The sequence below is a fragment of the Dreissena polymorpha genome, chromosome 9, assembly GCF_020536995.1.
Source record: "Dreissena polymorpha isolate Duluth1 chromosome 9, UMN_Dpol_1.0, whole genome shotgun sequence".
In the NCBI taxonomy this organism is placed as follows: Eukaryota; Metazoa; Mollusca; class Bivalvia; order Myida; family Dreissenidae; genus Dreissena; species Dreissena polymorpha.
This window is the reverse complement of record NC_068363.1, coordinates 73,411,810-73,431,813: the sequence shown is the minus strand read 5'-3', so window position 1 is coordinate 73,431,813 and position 20,004 is coordinate 73,411,810. Positions and strand designations below refer to the sequence as shown.

The window sequence follows — 20,004 nt, the reverse complement described above, 5'->3', positions numbered from 1 at the left end:
GCTAAACGTTCCTGTCTGCATCCATGGGTAGTTCTGATATCCACATACCTGCTGTGGCGTCACTTGATTGTATGGGAACCCGTATGACGCATATGGTGACATCATAGTGGCCGACGGTGTGTAGGACTGCATTGAGTTGTTTACATTCTCCACTCGCCTGCGCCATCGGGCGCGCTTGTTCTGGAACCAGATCTTGATGTTGGTTTCCTTGACGCCGAAGTCCTTTGCAATGCTATCCATCATCTCCGAGTCAGGGTACGGATTTTCGTGAAAGATTTTCAGCAACGTCTTCAATTGCTCTTTCGTGTAATTTGTTCTTGTCAGTTTCTTCTTTTGATCAGGTTTATGATCCGGACTGGCCGCTAAATCGGCATCTGTTTGGGAAGAGTCGGATCCATTTTCGGTTGGAGAAGCAGTGTCGGCAGTGGAAGAAGATGAAATAGGTGATAACGACTCGAACGACGACATGGAGCAGTTGCTCGTATTCGGAGTTCCTCGGTGCTCATTAATGCCTGTTGCTGCGCTCATTTCCGTTTCTACAGCATCTGTGGATTGGCATCTCTCGTGACTTGCTTGTTTTGATGACGCTGTGTATGCCACGTCATACGGAGAGTATCGCGCTGCTCGTGACCTCTCTCTTACAGTATCACTGACGTCTTTGATTGGCTGCTGGTGTCCATTAAGTATTCGCGTGATGTTATGAGAAATACCAGTTTCAGCAATGAGAGGAGAATCAAAGCTTGGGCGGCTTTCTGACCGCCTTTCACAAATAGGTACATTACTGTTTTGCGACACAGGCGTTTCTGCAGACATCCATGTGTAGGAAAGAAGACTGTCCAGGCTGAAAGCGGCATTTGTCGTCTGCTGAGTCGACTATTAAATGGAAGAAAGAACGTTTATTGAAAAGTACACAACAATTAGATTATTCAATATTTAAAGGGACCTGTTCACGTTTTGGTAAATTGACAAAATTAAAAACAATTGTTTCATATTCGCAAATGTTCGTTTTAGTTATGATATGTGTGAAGAAACAATAATACTGAACATTTACCATGCTCGTTCGTGCCTGGTTGAGGTTACATTTTTCTTTGTTTAATTTTATTCTTGTGTTTTACTGGAGCTTTTTAGATCCAATGTTTACATTTATCAATATAAAGCATTTTATGGCAAACTTCATAAAAAGCCCAAAATCCGTGAAAAGGTCCCTTTAAAATATGGTTAACTATGATTATTATGTTTTATTAATACTAGTATTTAACGAAACATTGTATGGTGTTTCGGTCTTAAAAATAAAAAAAGACACACAACTTTCTATATTGATTATACAAGAGAGTATATATGCATTTTGCCTACATATTTATAATGATTAACTGCTATAATCGCAATGATTATATCTCTATTAACTCACTGATAATAAGTAATTAAACTTACCAGTTTCATCACTGATTTTTAAGCGATGGCTTCTCTTACTAATGAGCTCAGGATATCTCTTGATAGCTGTTATTGTTCAGTAATCACACGATTATGATTAGCTTGGAGAATTAGGGGCATTATATACGAGCTTGGATCTCAGACATGATGGCATTGTTTGAGTGAACTCGTTCTACGGTTACCAAACTTGTCACACACCCGCCATTTATGGTAAATTTGAAATCAGCTCTTCCCGTGCTGTCAATCAAAGGCATAATTCATTGGGTAATTACTATTTAAAAAGGCATTATTCACACGTTGGCAAACACGATAAATTAATACCTGAATAATATGTTCTAAAATGTATTCACTTCATGTTAAAATATCTTCGATTCTATATAAATTGTGTGTACACACGGCATTGGTTTAATGACTTTATATTTTAATTAACATACAAAATTAAAAGTATTGAAGATTTACAAATTGCGAAACAATAACAACGAATACGAATGCACATATAATGCTTGTAAAATAAAAACAACAACTCGCAGCAAATGAGTGGATAATAAGAGAATTTAGTAAAAAGAGAAAGAAACAAAATGAACGAACGAACGAAATTGTTTGTTATGAGGCTCACAAGGTGAAAGATAAATGTCAGACGAGCTCGTATGAAGACATTGGCTTCTGAATTATATCTAAAATACGTCAAGTTAACAAGGGCTTGTCAAAGGGAATTTCTTACCGCATACTGATTATTCGACCTACTATCATGCAAATTGGAGTAATGGTAGTTTAGACGGAACAGAGGAAGTCCATTAAATTTGAGATCATCTTGTTAAATGTCAAGGTCATGGGGGTTGGTATCATGAAGTTTATTTCAAAATATCTGAACGCTTTACATATGATTATCTAATTTCTATGTTTGTTACTTGGGGAGGAAGAGAGAAAGATTATGAAAGTAAAGAGACCATGCATCAAGGCCACGTATGCTTGTAGAATAAATATTGATTTAATAGATTTTGTGTATACTGCTTTGGAATAAATATATTTCTATGCTTGATAGTCTGAACAAAGTATGAACCATAAGAGTATTCAAAGTAAGAGATCTCCTCCTACGACATGGACGACGTAGGAGGGAGTTGGGGAGGGGTCAAAATATGAATGAATATGAATATGAATGAATATGAATGAATATGAATGAATATGAATGAATATGAATGAATATTGAATGAATATGAATGAATATGCATGAATATGAATGAATAGATGAATGAATGAATATGATGAATATGAATGAATATGAATGCATATGAATGAATATGAATGAATATTAATTGAATGAATATGAATGATATGAATGAATATGAATGAATATGAATGAATATGAATGAATATGAATGAATGCATATGAATGAATACATATAAATGAATGCCTATAAATGAATGCATATGAATGAATGCATATGAGTGAATGCATTTGAATGGATGAATATGAATGGATGAATATGAATTTGAATATGAATGAATGAATATGAATGAATGAACATGAATTAATAAATATGAATATAAGCGAATGAATATTAATAAATGAATATGAATGAACGAAAGAATATGAATGAACGAAAGAATATGAATGAACGAAATAATATAAATGAATGAATATGAATAAATGAATATGAATGAATGAATATGATTGAATGAACATATATAGGATCTGGCACGTGTTTTCATATCATACCATATTTTATTAAACGTGTTCAGGAATTGTGTTTGTAAGCGAGCCTTATGCGAGCTTACTAACGAATTTCCTTCACGAGATCTTTTTTATCACATGCTTTTAAATCAGCAAATTGAATAAATATTTACCTAAACATAATGATATATCCCGAATGTTGTGTACATTTCGTGACCTCATTTCAGCAAAATAACAAATTGCGATTGGTCAATCGAACGAAAACGAAGCCAATGAAAACACTTAAAAAGTACATTACACATGTTTAAGATAAAATATTCGTAATGGTTATATTACATGGGAAACAGGCAGGGTATGGCATGTGATACAAATTAATTTATATTAATGCATTAATATTAATGAATGAATATCAATAAATGAATGGCAGAATGGGATAAATGCAAATAAATTAATGAATAAAAATAAATGAATGAATAAGAATGAACGGATATAAATGAATGAATGGGAATAAATGAATAGGAATGAATAAGTTAATTCATGAAGAAAAGAAAGAACGAATAATCGAATGAATAATTGATTGAATGCATGAATAAAGACATTAATTGGAATGAATAAGCGGGGTGACAAACCGACCGACCGTAGCATTGAATTTGTTTCTGAACATTTTATTGATTTTTTTTTAAATATAAAAGATGATAATTGACAGTGATAATAAGGTCGTCCTATCAAAGGTCACGGTCACAGGAGTTTGTATCAGGAAATTCGTTTTGGCACTATATTTTGATAACGCTTTGACCTACGAGCATGCATATTATTATAGGAATTTTAATAAATGGCATAATTGATTGGGTATTCACTATTTAAACGGCATAACTCACACGTTGACAAACACGGTAAATTAACATCTATATAACATGTTGTAATATGTATTAACTTCATGTTAAAATATATTAATTTAGTACATTTTCGATTCTATATAAATGGTGTATATACACGGCATTGGTTTCATGACTATACATTTAATAAACATTCAAAATTAAAAGTATATAAGAAGATTTACAAATTGCGAAACAATATCAACGAATATGAATACATGCAAATACATGTATAATGCTTGTACAATAAAAACACCAACTCGCAAATGATAATTGGAGTATTAAGTAAAAAGAGAAAGAAACAAAATGGACGAACGAACAAAATTGTTTGTTATGAGGCTCACAAGGTGAACGATAAATGTCAGATGAGCTCGCATGAAGACATTGGCTTCTGAATTATATCTATAATACGCCAAGTTAACAAGGGCATGTCAAAGGGAATTTGTTACCGAATACTAATAATTCGACCTACCATAATGCAAATTGGAGAAATGGTCGGTTAGTTGGTACAGAGGACGTCCATAAAGTTTGGGATCATCTTGTTTAAGGTCAAGAACATGGGGGTTGGTATCATGAAATATAAGTAAGAATATGAATGCAAAAATATGAATGAATATGAATGGATATGAATAAGTGAATATAAATATATATAAATGAATATAAATGAACATAAATGAATATAAATGAATATAACTGAATATAAATGAATATAAATGAATATAAATGAATATAAATGAATATAAAACAATATAAATGAATATAAATGAATATAAATGAAAATAAATGAATATAAATGAATATAAATGAATATGAATGAATATGAATAAAAATGAATGAATATGAATGAATATAAATGGATATAAATGAATAAATAAATGAATAAATGCATGAAAAATGAATGAATGAAAGAATAAATGAATTAATATGAATTAATGAATATAAATAAATGAATATGAATTAATGAATATGAATAAATGAATATGAATTAATGAATATGAATTAATGAATATGAATTAATGAATATGAATTAATGAATATGAATTAATGAATATGAATTAATGAATATGAATTAATGAATATGAATTGTTGAATATGAATTAATGAATATGAATTAATGAATATAAATTAATGAATATGAATTAATGAATATGCATTAATGAATATGAATCAATGAATATGAATCAATGAATATGAATAACTGAATATGAATAACTGAATATGAATTAATGAATATTATTTATTGAATATGATTTAATGAATATGAATTAATGAATATGAATATATGAATATGAATTAATGAATATGAATTAAAGAATTTGAATTAATGAATATGAATTAATGAATTAATGTCACGTATGCTTATAGGTTGAAAAAAGTCAATATCACTGTTACTGAAATGAGAAAACTTGTTTCCGCAAAAGAACTAAAGTTTGGATGGAAGATATGTGCTGATATTGTTTGTGTAGGTAGCTAACATGCATACTTATCTAAGATTGCAAGTGATTTAAATACAAGTAAATTCACAAATAAAGCACAGAATAAAACATTTGATATTGTTTGTGTGTGTAGCTAACATACAGACCTATCTAAGATTGCAAGTGAACAAATTAACAAATAAAGCATATAAAACGTGGCAATGTAATCTTAATTGTTATCTTTTAAAATAGATTTTCACGCCTTTAATAATTTGGTGACTACATTATATTAACTATTGAATTTGATACAAATATTCAGAATTTACATCTTGCTGACAATGCTTAACTCGTGTTATACGATAGTTGTACATGGGTGTACGAAAATATACGAGGCTTTATGGTAACGACGAGTACAGTATAGACCAATTGTTGAAATACGTTTTTTGAAATATTCACAATATGTGTCGTTTCCATGGTTTCTTACCGACTTTAATGACATATAAATACGAAAATTGTTCTTAATGTTTTTCAGAGACATGAAGCCTTAAATCACTAGTATTCGGAGAGTCGAATTCCATTAAAACAACGAATACCCTCGGACCACAATGTAGATGTGTTGGTTTAAAGACCACACATAACTAAGAAGAGCCAGTGGTTAACGGCATAATATGGATGATAGATGTGTGGGTTTTAAGATCACTAAGGAGAGCCAATAATTAACTGCATAATATGGATGATTACAAAGTTACGATACATTCAACACAACAAAGATAAGCTACTCATTGAATAACAAATAACATTTTATTGCAGCACTTTACATATATAACACAACAATATCACATGCTATAATTAATAAACACCATGCAACATAGTTTTACGGTACATCATATTGTTTGGGTAAATTGCTTGCAGCTGTGACGTCCTGCTATTCTCTTCAGCTGATGGATAGCTGGTGGTGTTGACCATCTGTGAATAAGATAGCGATGATGGAAATGGGCTATAACTTGATGACGACAACGCGATATTTTGATCGAATGCCGGAAGTAGCTGGTTGTTGTTGTGGCTAAACGTTCCTGTCTGCATCCATGGGTAGTTCTGATATCCATATACCTGCTGTGGCGTCACTTGATTGTATGGGAACCCGTATGACGCATATGGTGACATCATAGTGGCCGACGGTGTGTAGGACTGCATTGAGTTGTTTACATTCTCCACTCGCCTGCGCCATCGGGCGCGCTTGTTCTGGAACCAGATCTTGATGTTGGTTTCCTTGACGCCGAAGTCCTTTGCAATGCTATCCATCATCTCCGAGTCAGGGTACGGATTTTCGTGAAAGATTTTCATCAACGTCTTCAATTGCTCTTTCGTGTAATTTGTTCTTGCCAGTTTCTTCTTTTCATCAGGTTTATGATCCGGACTGGCCGCTAAATCGGCATCTGTTTGGGAAGAGTCGGATCCATTTTCGGTTGGAGAAGCAGTGTCGGCAGTGGAAGAAGATGAAATAGGTGATAACGACTCGAACGACGACATGGAGCAGTCGCTCGTATTCGGAGTTCCTCGGTGCGCATTAATGCCTGTTGCTGCGCTTATTTCCGTTTCTACAGCATCTGTGGATTGGCATCTCTCGTGACTTGCTTGTTTTGATGACGCTGTGTATGCCACGTCATACGGAGAGTATCGCGCTGCTCGTGACCTCTCTCTTACAGTATCACTGACGTCTTTGATTGGCTGCTGGTGTCCATTAAGTATTCGCGTGATGTTATGAGAAATACCAGTTTCAGCAATGAGAGGAGAATCAAAGCTTGGGCGGCTTTCTGACCGCCTTTCACAAATAGGTACATTACTGTTTTGCGACACAGGCGTTTCTGCAGACATCCATGTGTAGGAAAGAAGACTGTCCAGGCTGAAAGCGGCATTTGTCGACTGCTGAGTCGACTATTAAATGGAAGAAAGAACGTTTATTGAAAAGTACACAACAATTAGATTATTCAATATTTAAAGGGACCTTTTCACGTTTTGGTAAATTGACAAAATTAAAAACAATTGTTTCATATTCGCAAATGTTCGTTTTAGTTATGATATGTGTGAAGAAACAATAATACTGAACATTTACCATGCTCGTTCGTGCCTGGTTGAGGTTACATTTTTCTTTGTTTAATTTTATTCTTGTGTTTTACTGGAGCTTTTTAGATCCAATGTTTACATTTATCAATATAAAGCATTTTATGGCAAACTTCATAAAAAGCCCAAAATCCGTGAAAAGGTCCCTTTAAAATATGGTTAACTATGATTATTATGTTTTATTAATACTAGTATTTAACGAAACATTGTATGGTGTTTCGGTCTTAAAAATAAAAAAAGACACACAACTTTCTATATTGATTAAACAAGAGAGTATATATGCATTTTGCCTACATATTTATAATGATTAACTGCTATAATCGCAATGATTATATCTCTATTAACTCACTGATAATAAGTAATTAAACTTACCAGTTTCATCACTGATTTTTAAGCGATGGCTTCTCTTACTAATGAGCTCAGGATATCTCTTGATAGCTGTTATTGTTCAGTAATCACACGATTATGATTAGCTTGGAGAATTAGGGGCATTATATACGAGCTTGGATCTCAGACATGATGGCATTGTTTGAGTGAACTCGTTCTACGGTTACCAAACTTTTCACACCCGCCATTTATGGTAAATTTGAAATCAGCTCTTCCCGTGCTGTCAATCAAAGGCATAATTCATTGGATAATTACTATTTAAAAAGGCATTATTCACACGTTGGCAAACACGATAAATGAATACCTGAATAATATGTTCTAAAATGTATTCACTTCATGTTAAAATATCTTCGATTCTATATAAATTGTGTGTACACACGGCATTGGTTTAATGACTTTATATTTTAATTAACATACAAAATTAAAAGTATTGAAAATTTACAAATTGCGAAACAATAACAACGAATACAAATGCACATATAATGCTTGTAAAATAAAAACAACAACTCGCAGCAAATGAGTGGATAATAAGAGAATTTAGTAAAAAGAGAAAGAAACAAAATGAACGAACGAACGAAATTGTTTGTTATGAGGCTCACAAGGTGAAAGATAAATGTCAGACGAGCTCGTATGAAGACATTGGCTTCTGAATTATATCTAAAATACGTCAAGTTAACAAGGGCTTGTCAAAGGGAATTTCTTACCGCATACTGATTATTCGACCTACTATCATGCAAATTGGAGTAATGGTAGTTTAGACGGAACAGAGGAAGTCCATTAAATTTGAGATCATCTTGTTAAATGTCAAGGTCATGGGGGTTGGTATCATGAAGTTTATTTCAAAATATCTTTTGAACGCTTTACATATGATTCTCACATTTCTATGTTTGTTACTTGGGAGGAAAGAGAGAAAGATTTTGAAAGTAAAGAGACCATGCATCAAGGCCACGTATGCTTGTAGAATAAATATTGATTTAATAGAATTTGTGTATACTGCTTTGGAATAAATATATTTCTATGCTTGATAGTCTTAACAAAGTATGAACCATAAGAGTATTCAAAGTAAGAGATCTCCTCCTACGACATGGACGACGTAAGAGGGAGTTGGGAAGGGGGCAAAATATGAATGAATATGAATGAATACGAATGAATATGAATGAATATGAATGAATATGAATGAATATGAATGAATATGAATGAATATGAATGAATATGAATGAATATGAATGAATATGAATGAATATGAATGAATATGAATGAATATGAATGAATATGAATGAATATGAATGAATATGAATGAATATGAATGAATATGAATGAATGCATATGAATGAATATGAATGAATGCATATGAATGAATACATATAAATGAATGCCTATGAATGAATGCATATGAATGAATGCATATGAGTGAATGCATTTGAATGGATGAATATGAATGGATGAATATGAATTTGAATATGGATGAATGAATATGAATGAATGAACATGAATTAATAAATATGAATATAAGCGAATGAATATTAATAAATGAATATGAATGAACGAAAGAATATGAATGAACGAAATAATATAAATGAATGAATATGAATAAATGAATATGAATGAATGAATATGATTGAATGATATATATAGGATCTGGCACGTGTTGTCATATCATACCATATTTTATTAAACGTGTTCAGGAATTGTGTTTGTAAGCGAGCCTTATGCGAGCTTACTAACGAATTTCCTTAACGAGATCTTTTTTATCACATGCTTTTAAATCAGCAAATTGAATAAATATTTACCTAAACATAATGATATATCCCGAATGTTGTGTACATTTCGTGACCTCATTTCAGCAAAATAACAAATTGCGATTGGTCAATCGAACGAAAACGAAGCCAATGAAAACACTTAAAAAGTACATTACACATGTTTAAGATAAAATATTCGTAATGGTTATATTACATGGGAAACAGGGTATGGCATGTGATACAAATTAATTTATATTAATGCATTAATATTAATGAATGAATATCAATAAATGAATGGCAGAATGGGATAAATGCAAATAAATTAATGAATAGAAATAAATGAATGAATAAGAATGAACGGATATAAATGAATGAATGGGAATAAATGAATAGGAATGAATAAGTTAATTCATGAAGAAAAGAAAGAACGAATAATCGAATGAATAATTGATTGAATGCATGAATAAAGACATTAATTGGAATGAATAAGCGGGGTGACAAACCGACCGACCGTAGCATTGAATTTGTTTCTGAACATTTTATTGATTTTTTTTTAATATAAAAGATGATAATTGACAGTGATAATAAGGTCGTCCTATCAAAGGTCACGGTCACAGGAGTTTGTATCAGGAAATTCGTTTTGGCACTATATTTTGATAACGCTTTGACCTGCGAGCATGCATATTATTATAGGAATTTTAATAAATGGCATAATTGATTGGGTATTCACTATTTAAACGGCATAACTCACACGTTGACACACACGGTAAATAAACATCTATATAACATGTTGTAATATGTATTAACTTCATGTTAAAATATATTAATTTAGTACATCTTCGATTCTATATAAATGGTGTATATACACGGCATTGGTTTCATGACTATACATTTAATAAACATTCAAAATTAAAAGTATATAAGAAGATTTACAAATTGCGAAACAATATCAACGAATATGAATACAGGCAAATACATGTATAATGCTTGTACAATAAAAACACCAACTCTCAAATTATAATTGGAGTATTAAGTAAAAAGAGAAAGAAACAAAATGGACGAACGAACAAAATTGTTTGTTATGAGGCTCACAAGGTGAACGATAAATGTCAGATGAGCTCGCATGAAGACATTGGCTTCTGAATTATATCTATAATACGCCAAGTTAACAAGGGCATGTCAAAGGGAATTTGTTACCGAATACTAATAATTCGACCTACCATAATGCAAATTGGAGAAATGGTCGGTTAGTTGGTACAGAGGACGTCCATAAAGTTTGGGATCATCTTGTTTAAGGTCAAGGTCATGGGGGTTGGTATCATGAAATATAGTTCAAAATATCTATTGAACGCTTTACATATGATCATCTCATTAATATGTTTGTTACTTTGGAGGAAAGAGAGAAAGATTTTGAAAGTAAAGAGACCATGCATCAAGGCCACGTATGCTTGTAGAATAAATATTGATTTAATAGATTTTGTGATACTGCTTTGGAATAAATATATTTCTATGCTTGATAGTCTTAACAAAGTATGAACCATAAGAGTATTCAAAGTAAGAGATCTCCTCCTACGACATGGACGACGTAAGAGGGAGTTGGGGAGGGGTCAAAATATGAATGAATATGAATGAATATGAATGAATATGAATGAATATGAATGAATATGAATGAATATGAATGAATATGAATGAATATGAATGAATATGCATGAATATGAATGCATATGAATAAATATGAATGAATATGAATGAATATGAATGAATGCATATGAATGAATACATATAAATGAATGCCTATGAATGAATGCATATGAATGAATGCATATGAGTGAATGCATTTGAATGGATGAATATGAATGGATGAATATGAATTTGAATATGGATGAATGAATATGAATGAATGAACATGAATTAATAAATATGAATATAAGCGAATGAATATTAATAAATGAATATGAATGAACGAAAGAATATGAATGAACGAAATAATATAAATGAATGAATATGAATAAATGAATATGAATGAATGAATATGATTGAATGAACATATATAGGATCTGGCACGTGTTGTCATATCATACCATATTTTATTAAACGTGTTCAGGAATTGTGTTTGTAAGCAAGCCTTATGCGAGCTTACTAACGAATTTCCTTAACGAGATCTTTTTTATCACATGCTTTTAAATCAGCAAATTGAATAAATATTTACCTAAACATAATGATATATCCCGAATGTTGTGTACATTTCGTGACCTCATTTCAGCAAAATAACAAATTGCGATTGGTCAATCGAACGAAAACGAAGCCAATGAAAACACTTAAAAAGTACATTACACATGTTTAAGATAAAATATTCGTAATGGTTATATTACATGGGAAACAGGGTATGGCATGTGATAGAACCAGTACTTGGTGTCTTTGGGGGAGATCTAAAGAACGCTCCCACGGTGGGGATCGAACCCGTGACCTCCCGGTCGCAAGGCGGACACCATATCCATTACACCAGGGCGACCTTATTTTAATTTAGTACATCTTCGATTCTATATAAATGGTGTATATACACGGCATTGGTTTCATGACTATACATTTAATAAACATTCAAAATTAAAAGTATATAAGAAGATTTACAAATTGCGAAACAATATCAACGAATATGAATACATGCAAATACATGTATAATGCTTGTACAATAAAAACACCAACTCGCAAATGATAATTGGAGTATTAAGTAAAAAGAGAAAGAAACAAAATGGACGAACGAACAAAATTGTTTGTTATGAGGCTCACAAGGTGAACGATAAATGTCAGATGAGCTCGCATGAAGACATTCCTTCTGAATTATATCAATAATACGCCAAGTTAACAAGGGCATGTCAAAGGTAATTTGTTACCGAATACTAATAATTCGACCTACCATAATGCAAATTGGAGAAATGGTCGGTTAGTTGGTACAGAGGACGTCCATAAAGTTTGGGATCATCTTGTTTAAGGTCAAGGTCATGGGGGTTGGTATCATGAAATATAGTTCAAAATATCTATTGAACGCTTTACATATGATAATCTCATTTATATGTTTGTTACTTTGGAGGAAAGAGAGACGACTATAGATTTTGCATACATGCATGACTATGAATGAATGAATGAACGAATACATGAATGAATGAAAATGAATATGAATTAATGAATATAAATGAATGAATGAATATGAAGGAATGAATATAAGTAAGAATATGAATGCAATAATATGAATGAATATGAATGGATATGAATAAGTGAATATAACTGAATATAAATGAATATAACTGAATATAACTGAATATAAATGAATATAACTGAATATAAATGAATATAACTGAATATAAATGAATATAAATGAATATAAATGAATATAAATGAATATAAATGAATATAAATGAATATAAATGAAAATAAATGAATATAAATGAATATGAATGAATATGAATAAAAATGAATGAATATGTATGAATATAAATGGATATAAATGAATAAATAAATGAATAAATGCATGAAAAAATGAATGAATGAAAGACTAAATGAATTAATATGAATTAATGAATATGAATTAATGAATATGAATTCCTGCATATGATACCTGCCTATGACATTACTGAAATGATAATGAATCGAATTATTCATTGATTCCTGAATATCTTGTTCTTGCCTTCCTGCCTTGCCTTCTTGCTATGCCTTATGCTCTGAATTATGAATCTGCCTATGAATATGCCTTCAATGAATATGAATAATGATATGATAACTGAATATGAATAACTGAATCTGAATCACTGACTATGAATTATGAATATGATTAATGATCTGATTAATGAATATGAATAATGAATATGAATTAATGAAATGAATTAAAGAATATGAATAATGAATATGAATTAATGAATTAATGATGTCACGTAGGCTTATAGGTTGAAAAAATCAATATCACTGTTACTGAAATGAGAAAACTTGTTTCCTGCAAAAGAACTTAAGTTTGGATGGAAAGCTATGTGCTGATATTGTTTGTGTAGGTAGCTAACCATGCATGCTAATCTAAGATTGCAAGTGATTTAAATAATAATAAAGCACAGAATAAAACATTTGATATTGTTTGTGTGTGTAGCTAACATACAGACCTATCTAAGATTGCAAGTGAACAAATTAACAAATAAAGCATATAAAACGTGGCAATGTAATCTTAATTGTTATCTTTTAAAATAGATTTTCACGCCTTTAATAATTTGGTGACTACATTATATTAACTATTGAATTTGATACAAATATTCAGAATTTACATCTTGCTGACAATGCTTAACTCGTGTTATACGATAGTTGTACATGGGTGTACGAAAACATACGAGGCTTTATGGTAACGACGAGTACAGTATAGACCAATTGTTGAAATACGTTTTTTGAAATATTCACAATATGTGTCGTTTCCATGGTTTCTTACCGACTTTAATGACATATAAATACGAAAATTGTTCTTAATGTTTTTTAGAGACATGAAGCCTTAAATCACTAGTATTCGGAGAGTCGAATTCCATTAAAACAACGAATACCCTCGGACCACAATGTAGATGTGTTGGTTTAAAGACCACACATAACTAAGAAGAGCCAGTGGTTAACGGCATAATATGGATGATAGATGTGTGGGTTTTAAGATCACTAAGGAGAGCCAATAATTAACTGCATAATATGGATGATTACAAAGTTACGATACATTCAACACAACAAAGATAAGCTACTCATTGAATAACAAATAACATTTTATTGCAGCACTTTACATATATAACACAACAATATCACATGCTAAAATTAATAAACACCATGCAACATAGTTTTACGCTACATCATATTGTTTGGGTAAATTGCTTGCAGCTGTGACGTCCTGCTATTCTCTTCAGCTGATGGATAGCTGGTGGTGTTGACCATCTGTGAATAAGATAGCGATGATGGAAATGGGCTATAACTTGATGACGACAACGCGATATTTTGTTCGAATGCCGGAAGTAGCTGGTTGTTGTTGTGGCTAAACGTTCCTGTCTGCATCCATGGGTAGTTCTGATATCCATATACCTGCTGTGGCGTCACTTGATTGTATGGGAACCCGTATGACGCATATGGTGACATCATAGTGGCCGACGGTGTGTAGGACTGCATTGAGTTGTTTACATTCTCCACTCGCCTGCGCCAACGGGCGCGCTTGTTCTGGAACCAGATGTTAATGTTGGTTTCCTTGACGCCGAAGTCCTTTGCAATGTTATCCATCATCTCCGAGTCAGGGTACGGATTCTCGTGAAAGATTTTCATCAACGTCTTCAATTGCTCTTTCGAGTAATTTGTTCTTGCCAGTTTCTTCTTTTGATCAGGTTTATTATCCGGACTGGCGGCTAAATCGGCATCTGTTTGGGAAGAGTCGGATCCATTTTCGGTTGGAGAAGCAGTGTCGGCAGTGGAAGAAGATGAAATAGGTGATAACGACTCGAACGATGACATGGAGCAGTCGCTCGTATTCGGAGTTCCTCGGTGCTCATTAATGCCTGTTGCTGCGCTCATTTCCGTTTCTACAGCATCTGTGGATTGGCATCTCTCGTGTCTTGGTTGTTTTGATAACGCTGTGTATGCCACGTCATACGGAGAGTATCGCGCTGCTCGTGACCTCTCTCTTACAGTATCACTGACGTCTTTTCTTGGCTGCTGGTGTCCATTAAGTATTCGCGTGATGTTATGAGAAATACCAGTTTCGGCAATGAGAGGAGAATCAAAGCTTAGGCGGCTTTCTGACCGCCTTTCACAAATAGGTACATTACTGTTTTGCGACACAGGCGCTTCTGCAGACATCCATGTGTAGGAAAGAAGACTGTCCAGGCTGAAAGCGGCATTTGTCGTCTGTTGAGTCGACTATTAAATAGAAGAAAGAACGGTTATTGAAAATTACACAACAATTAGATTATTCAATATTTAAAGGGACCTTTACACGTTTTGGTTTATTGACAAAATTAAAAACAATTGTTTCATATTCGCAAATGTTCGTTTTAGTGATGATATGTTTGAAGAAACAATAATACTGAACATTTATCATGCTCGTTCGTAACTAGTTGAGGTTACTTTTTTCTTTGTTTAATTTTATTCTTGTGTTTTACTGGAGCTTTTTAGATCCAATGTTTACATTTATCAATATAACGCATTTTATGACAAACTTCATAAAAAGCCCAAAATCTGTGAAAAGGTCCCTTTAAAATATGGTTAACTATGATTCTTATGTTTTATTTATACTAGTATTTAACGAAACATTGTATGGTGTTTCGGTCTTAAAAATAAAAAAAGGCACACAACTTTCTATATTTATCACACAAGAGAGTATATATGCATTCTGTCTACATATTTATAATGTTTAACTGCTATAATCGCAATGCTTATATTTCTATTAACTCACTGATAATAAGTTATTAATCTTACCAGTTCCATCACTGATTTTTAAGCGATGGCTTCTCTCACTAATGATCTCAGGATATCTCTTGATAGCTGTTATTGTTCAGTAATCACACGATTATGATTGGCTTGGAGAATTAGGGGCATTATATACGAGCTTGGCTCTCAGACATGACGGCATTGTTTGAGTGAACTCGTACGGTTACCAAACTTTTCACACCCGCCATTTATGGTTATCGTGTTTGCCAACGTGCGAGTAATGCCTTTTTAAATAGTAATTACCCAATGAATTATGCCTTTGATTGACAGCACGGGGTGAGCTGATTTCAAATTTTAAAATTTATACCTGAATAATATGTTCTAAAATGTATTCACTTTGATGTTAAAATATCTTCGATTTTATATAAATTGTGTGTATACACAGCATTGGTTTATTGATTTTATATTTTAATTTACATACAAAATTAAAAGTATTTAAGATTTACAAATTGCGAAACAATAACAACGAATACGAATGCACATATAATGCTTGTAAAATAAAAACACCAACTCGCAGCAAATGAGTGGATAATAAGAGCATTTAGTAAAAAGAGAAAGAATCAAATTGAACGAACGAACGAAATTGTTTGTTATGAGGCTCACAAGGTGAAAGATAAATGTCAGACGAGCTCGTATGAAGACATTGGCTTCTGAATTATATATCTTAAATACGTCAAGTTAACAAGGGCTTGTCAAAGGGAATTTGTTACCGAATACTAATCATTCGACCTACCATCATGCAAATTGGAGTAATGGTAGTTTAGACGGAACAGAGGAAGTCCATTAAATTTGGGATCATCTTGTTAAAGGTCAAGGTCATGGGGGTTGGTATCATGAAGTTTATTTCAAAATATCTGAACGCTTTACATATGATTATCTTATTTCTATGTTTGTTACTTGGGAGGAAAGAGAGAAAGATTATGAAAGTAAATAGACCATGTATCAAGGCCACGTATGCTTGTAGAATAAATATTGATTTAATAGATTATGTGTATACTGCTTTGGAATAAATATATTTCTATGCTTGATAGTCTTAACAAAGTATGAACCATAAGAGTATTCAAAGTAAGAGATCTCCTCCTACGACATGGACGACGTAGGAGAGAGTTGAGGAGGGGGCATAATATGAATGAATATGAATGAATATGAATGAATATGAATGAATATGAATGAATATGAATGAATATGAATGAATATGAATGAATATGAATGAATATGAATGAATATGAATGAATATGAATGAATATGAATGAATATGAATGAATATGAATGAATATGAATGAATATGAATGAATATGAATGAATATGAATGAATATGAATGAATATGAATGAATATGAATGAATATGAATGAATATGAATGAATATGAATGAATATGAATGAATATAAAGTAATGTGAATGTATATGAATCAATATGAATCAGTATGAATCAATATGAATCAATATGAATCAAAATGTTTCAAAATGAATCCAAATGAATCCAAATGAATCCAAATGAATCCAAATGAATCCAAATGAATCAATATGAATCAATATGAATCAATATGAAAGAATGAATATGAATGAATGAATATGAATAAATATGAATAAATATGAATAAATATGAATAAATATGAATAAATATGAATAAATATGAATAAATATTAATGAGTATGAATGAATATGAATGAATATAAAAGAATATGAATGAATATAAATGAATGTTAATGAAAATGAATAATCTTGCAAATTGGAGAAATGGTAGTTTAGTTTGATCAGTTGACGTCAATCAAGTTCTTGGTCAAGGTCATGAAGGCTGTTAGCATCAAATTTATTTCCGTAAAAAATCTATTGAACGCTTAACATTTGATCATTATACTTTCTATGTTTGTTATTTGGGAGGAAAGAGTGACGACTTTAGATTTTCAAGTAAATAGGCCAAAAATCAAGGTCGAGTGTGCTTGTAGAATAAATATTGATTTCATAGAAAATCTATTTACTTATTTTGAATAAATATATTAGTATGCTTGATAGTCTTAACAAAGTATGAACCACTAGGTTATTCAAATTAACGAGCAATGAATAAAGTCACAAGTACGACGGTGGGAGTTGTGGAAGGGGCTTACATGAAAAATGAAGAATTAATGAATGAACGAATCCGTATGAATAAATATGAGTGAATGAATATGAATAAATATGAGTGAATAAATATGAATGAATGTGAGTAAATATGAATGAATGTGAGTAAATATGAATGAATGTGAGTAAATATGAATGAATGTGAGTGAATATGAATGAATGTGAGTAAATATGAGTAAATATGAGTAAACATGTGTAAATATGAATGAATATGAATCAATATGAATCAATATGAATCAATATGAATCAATATGAATCAATATGAATCAATATAAATCAATATGAATCAATATGAATCAATATGAATCAATATGGATCAATATGAATCAATATGAATCAATATGAATCAATATGAATCAATATGTTTCAAAATGAATTAATATGAATCAATATGAATCAATATGAATCAATATGAATCAATATGAATCAATATGAATCAATATGAATCAATATGAAATAATATGAAACAATATGAATCAATAAGAATTAATATGAATGAATATGAAGCCATATGAATCAATATGAATTAATATGAATCAATATGAATTTATATGAATCAATATGAATCAATATGAATCGATATGAATCAATATGAATCAAAATGTTTCAAAATGTTTCAAAATGAATAAAAATGAATCAATACAAAAACATGAATATGACTGAATTAATATGAATAAATATGAATGAGTATGAATGAATATGAATGAATATGAATGAATATGAAAGAATATCAATGAATTTTAATGAATATTAATGAAAATAAATAAACTTGCAAATTGGAGTAATGGTAGTTTAGTTTGAACAGTTGACGTTTATCAAGTTCAAGGTCAAGGTCATGGGGGCTGTTAGCATAAAATGTATTTCCGTAAAAATCTATTGGACGCTTAACATTTGATCATTATACTTTCTATGTTTGTTATTTGGGAGGAAAGAGTGACGACTATAGATTTTGAAGTAAATAGGCCAAAAATCAAGGTCGAGTGTGCTTGTAGAATAAATATTGATTTCATAGAAAATCTATTTACTTCTTTGGAATAAATATATTAGTATGCTTGATAGTCTTAACAAAGTATGAACCACTAGGTTATTCAAATTAACGAGCAATGAATAAAGTCACAAGTACGACGGTGGGAGTTGTGGAAGGGGCTTATATGAATGATGAAGAATTAATGAATGAACGAATCCGTATGAATAAAAATGAGTGAATGAATAGTAATAAATATGAGTGAATAAATATGAATGAATGTGAGTAAATATGAATGAATGTGAGTAAATATGAATGAATGTGAGTAAATATGAATGAATGTGAGTGAATACGAATGAATGTGAGTGAATATGAATAAAAGCGGGTGAATATGAATGAATGCGAGTGAATATGAATGAATATGAATTAATATGAATAAATATGGATGAATATAAATGGATATGAATGAATATGAATCAATGTGAATCAATGTGAATCAATGTGAATCAATATGAATCAATATGAATCAAAATGAATCAATATGAATCAATATGAATCAATATTGTTCAAAATGAATCAATATGAATCAATATGAATCAATATGAATCAATATGAATCAATATGAATCAATATGAATCAATATGAATCAATATGAATCAATATGAATCAATATGAATCAATATGAATCAATATGAATCAATACTATTCAATATGAATCAATATGAATCAATATGAATGAATTTGAATCAATATGAATCAATATGAATCAATATGAATCAATATGAATCAATATGAATC

The 20,004-nt window shown here is 31.3% G+C and overlaps 1 protein-coding gene across 9 annotated transcripts in view; it reads right to left on the bottom strand.

The window, feature by feature from the left end:
* The window catches only part of LOC127843823 (pituitary homeobox 1-like), a 41,653-nt gene extending 25,463 nt beyond the window's left edge, over positions 1 to 16,190 (bottom strand). For 2 of the 9 annotated variants that reach the window (XM_052373669.1, XM_052373667.1), the window contains exon 1: positions 49 to 253. In XM_052373669.1, coding sequence (XP_052229629.1) covers positions 49 to 243 — 195 coding nt within the window. In that variant the 5' untranslated portion in view covers positions 244 to 253. Of the gene's footprint in view, positions 1 to 48; positions 254 to 631; positions 874 to 6,503; positions 6,710 to 7,086; positions 7,478 to 15,123; positions 15,554 to 16,111 lie in introns of those variants that run through there. The other 7 variants (XM_052373673.1, XM_052373675.1, XM_052373674.1 and 4 more) reach the window with 7 other exon arrangements.
* Positions 16,191 to 20,004: the final 3,814 nt, after the last annotated feature.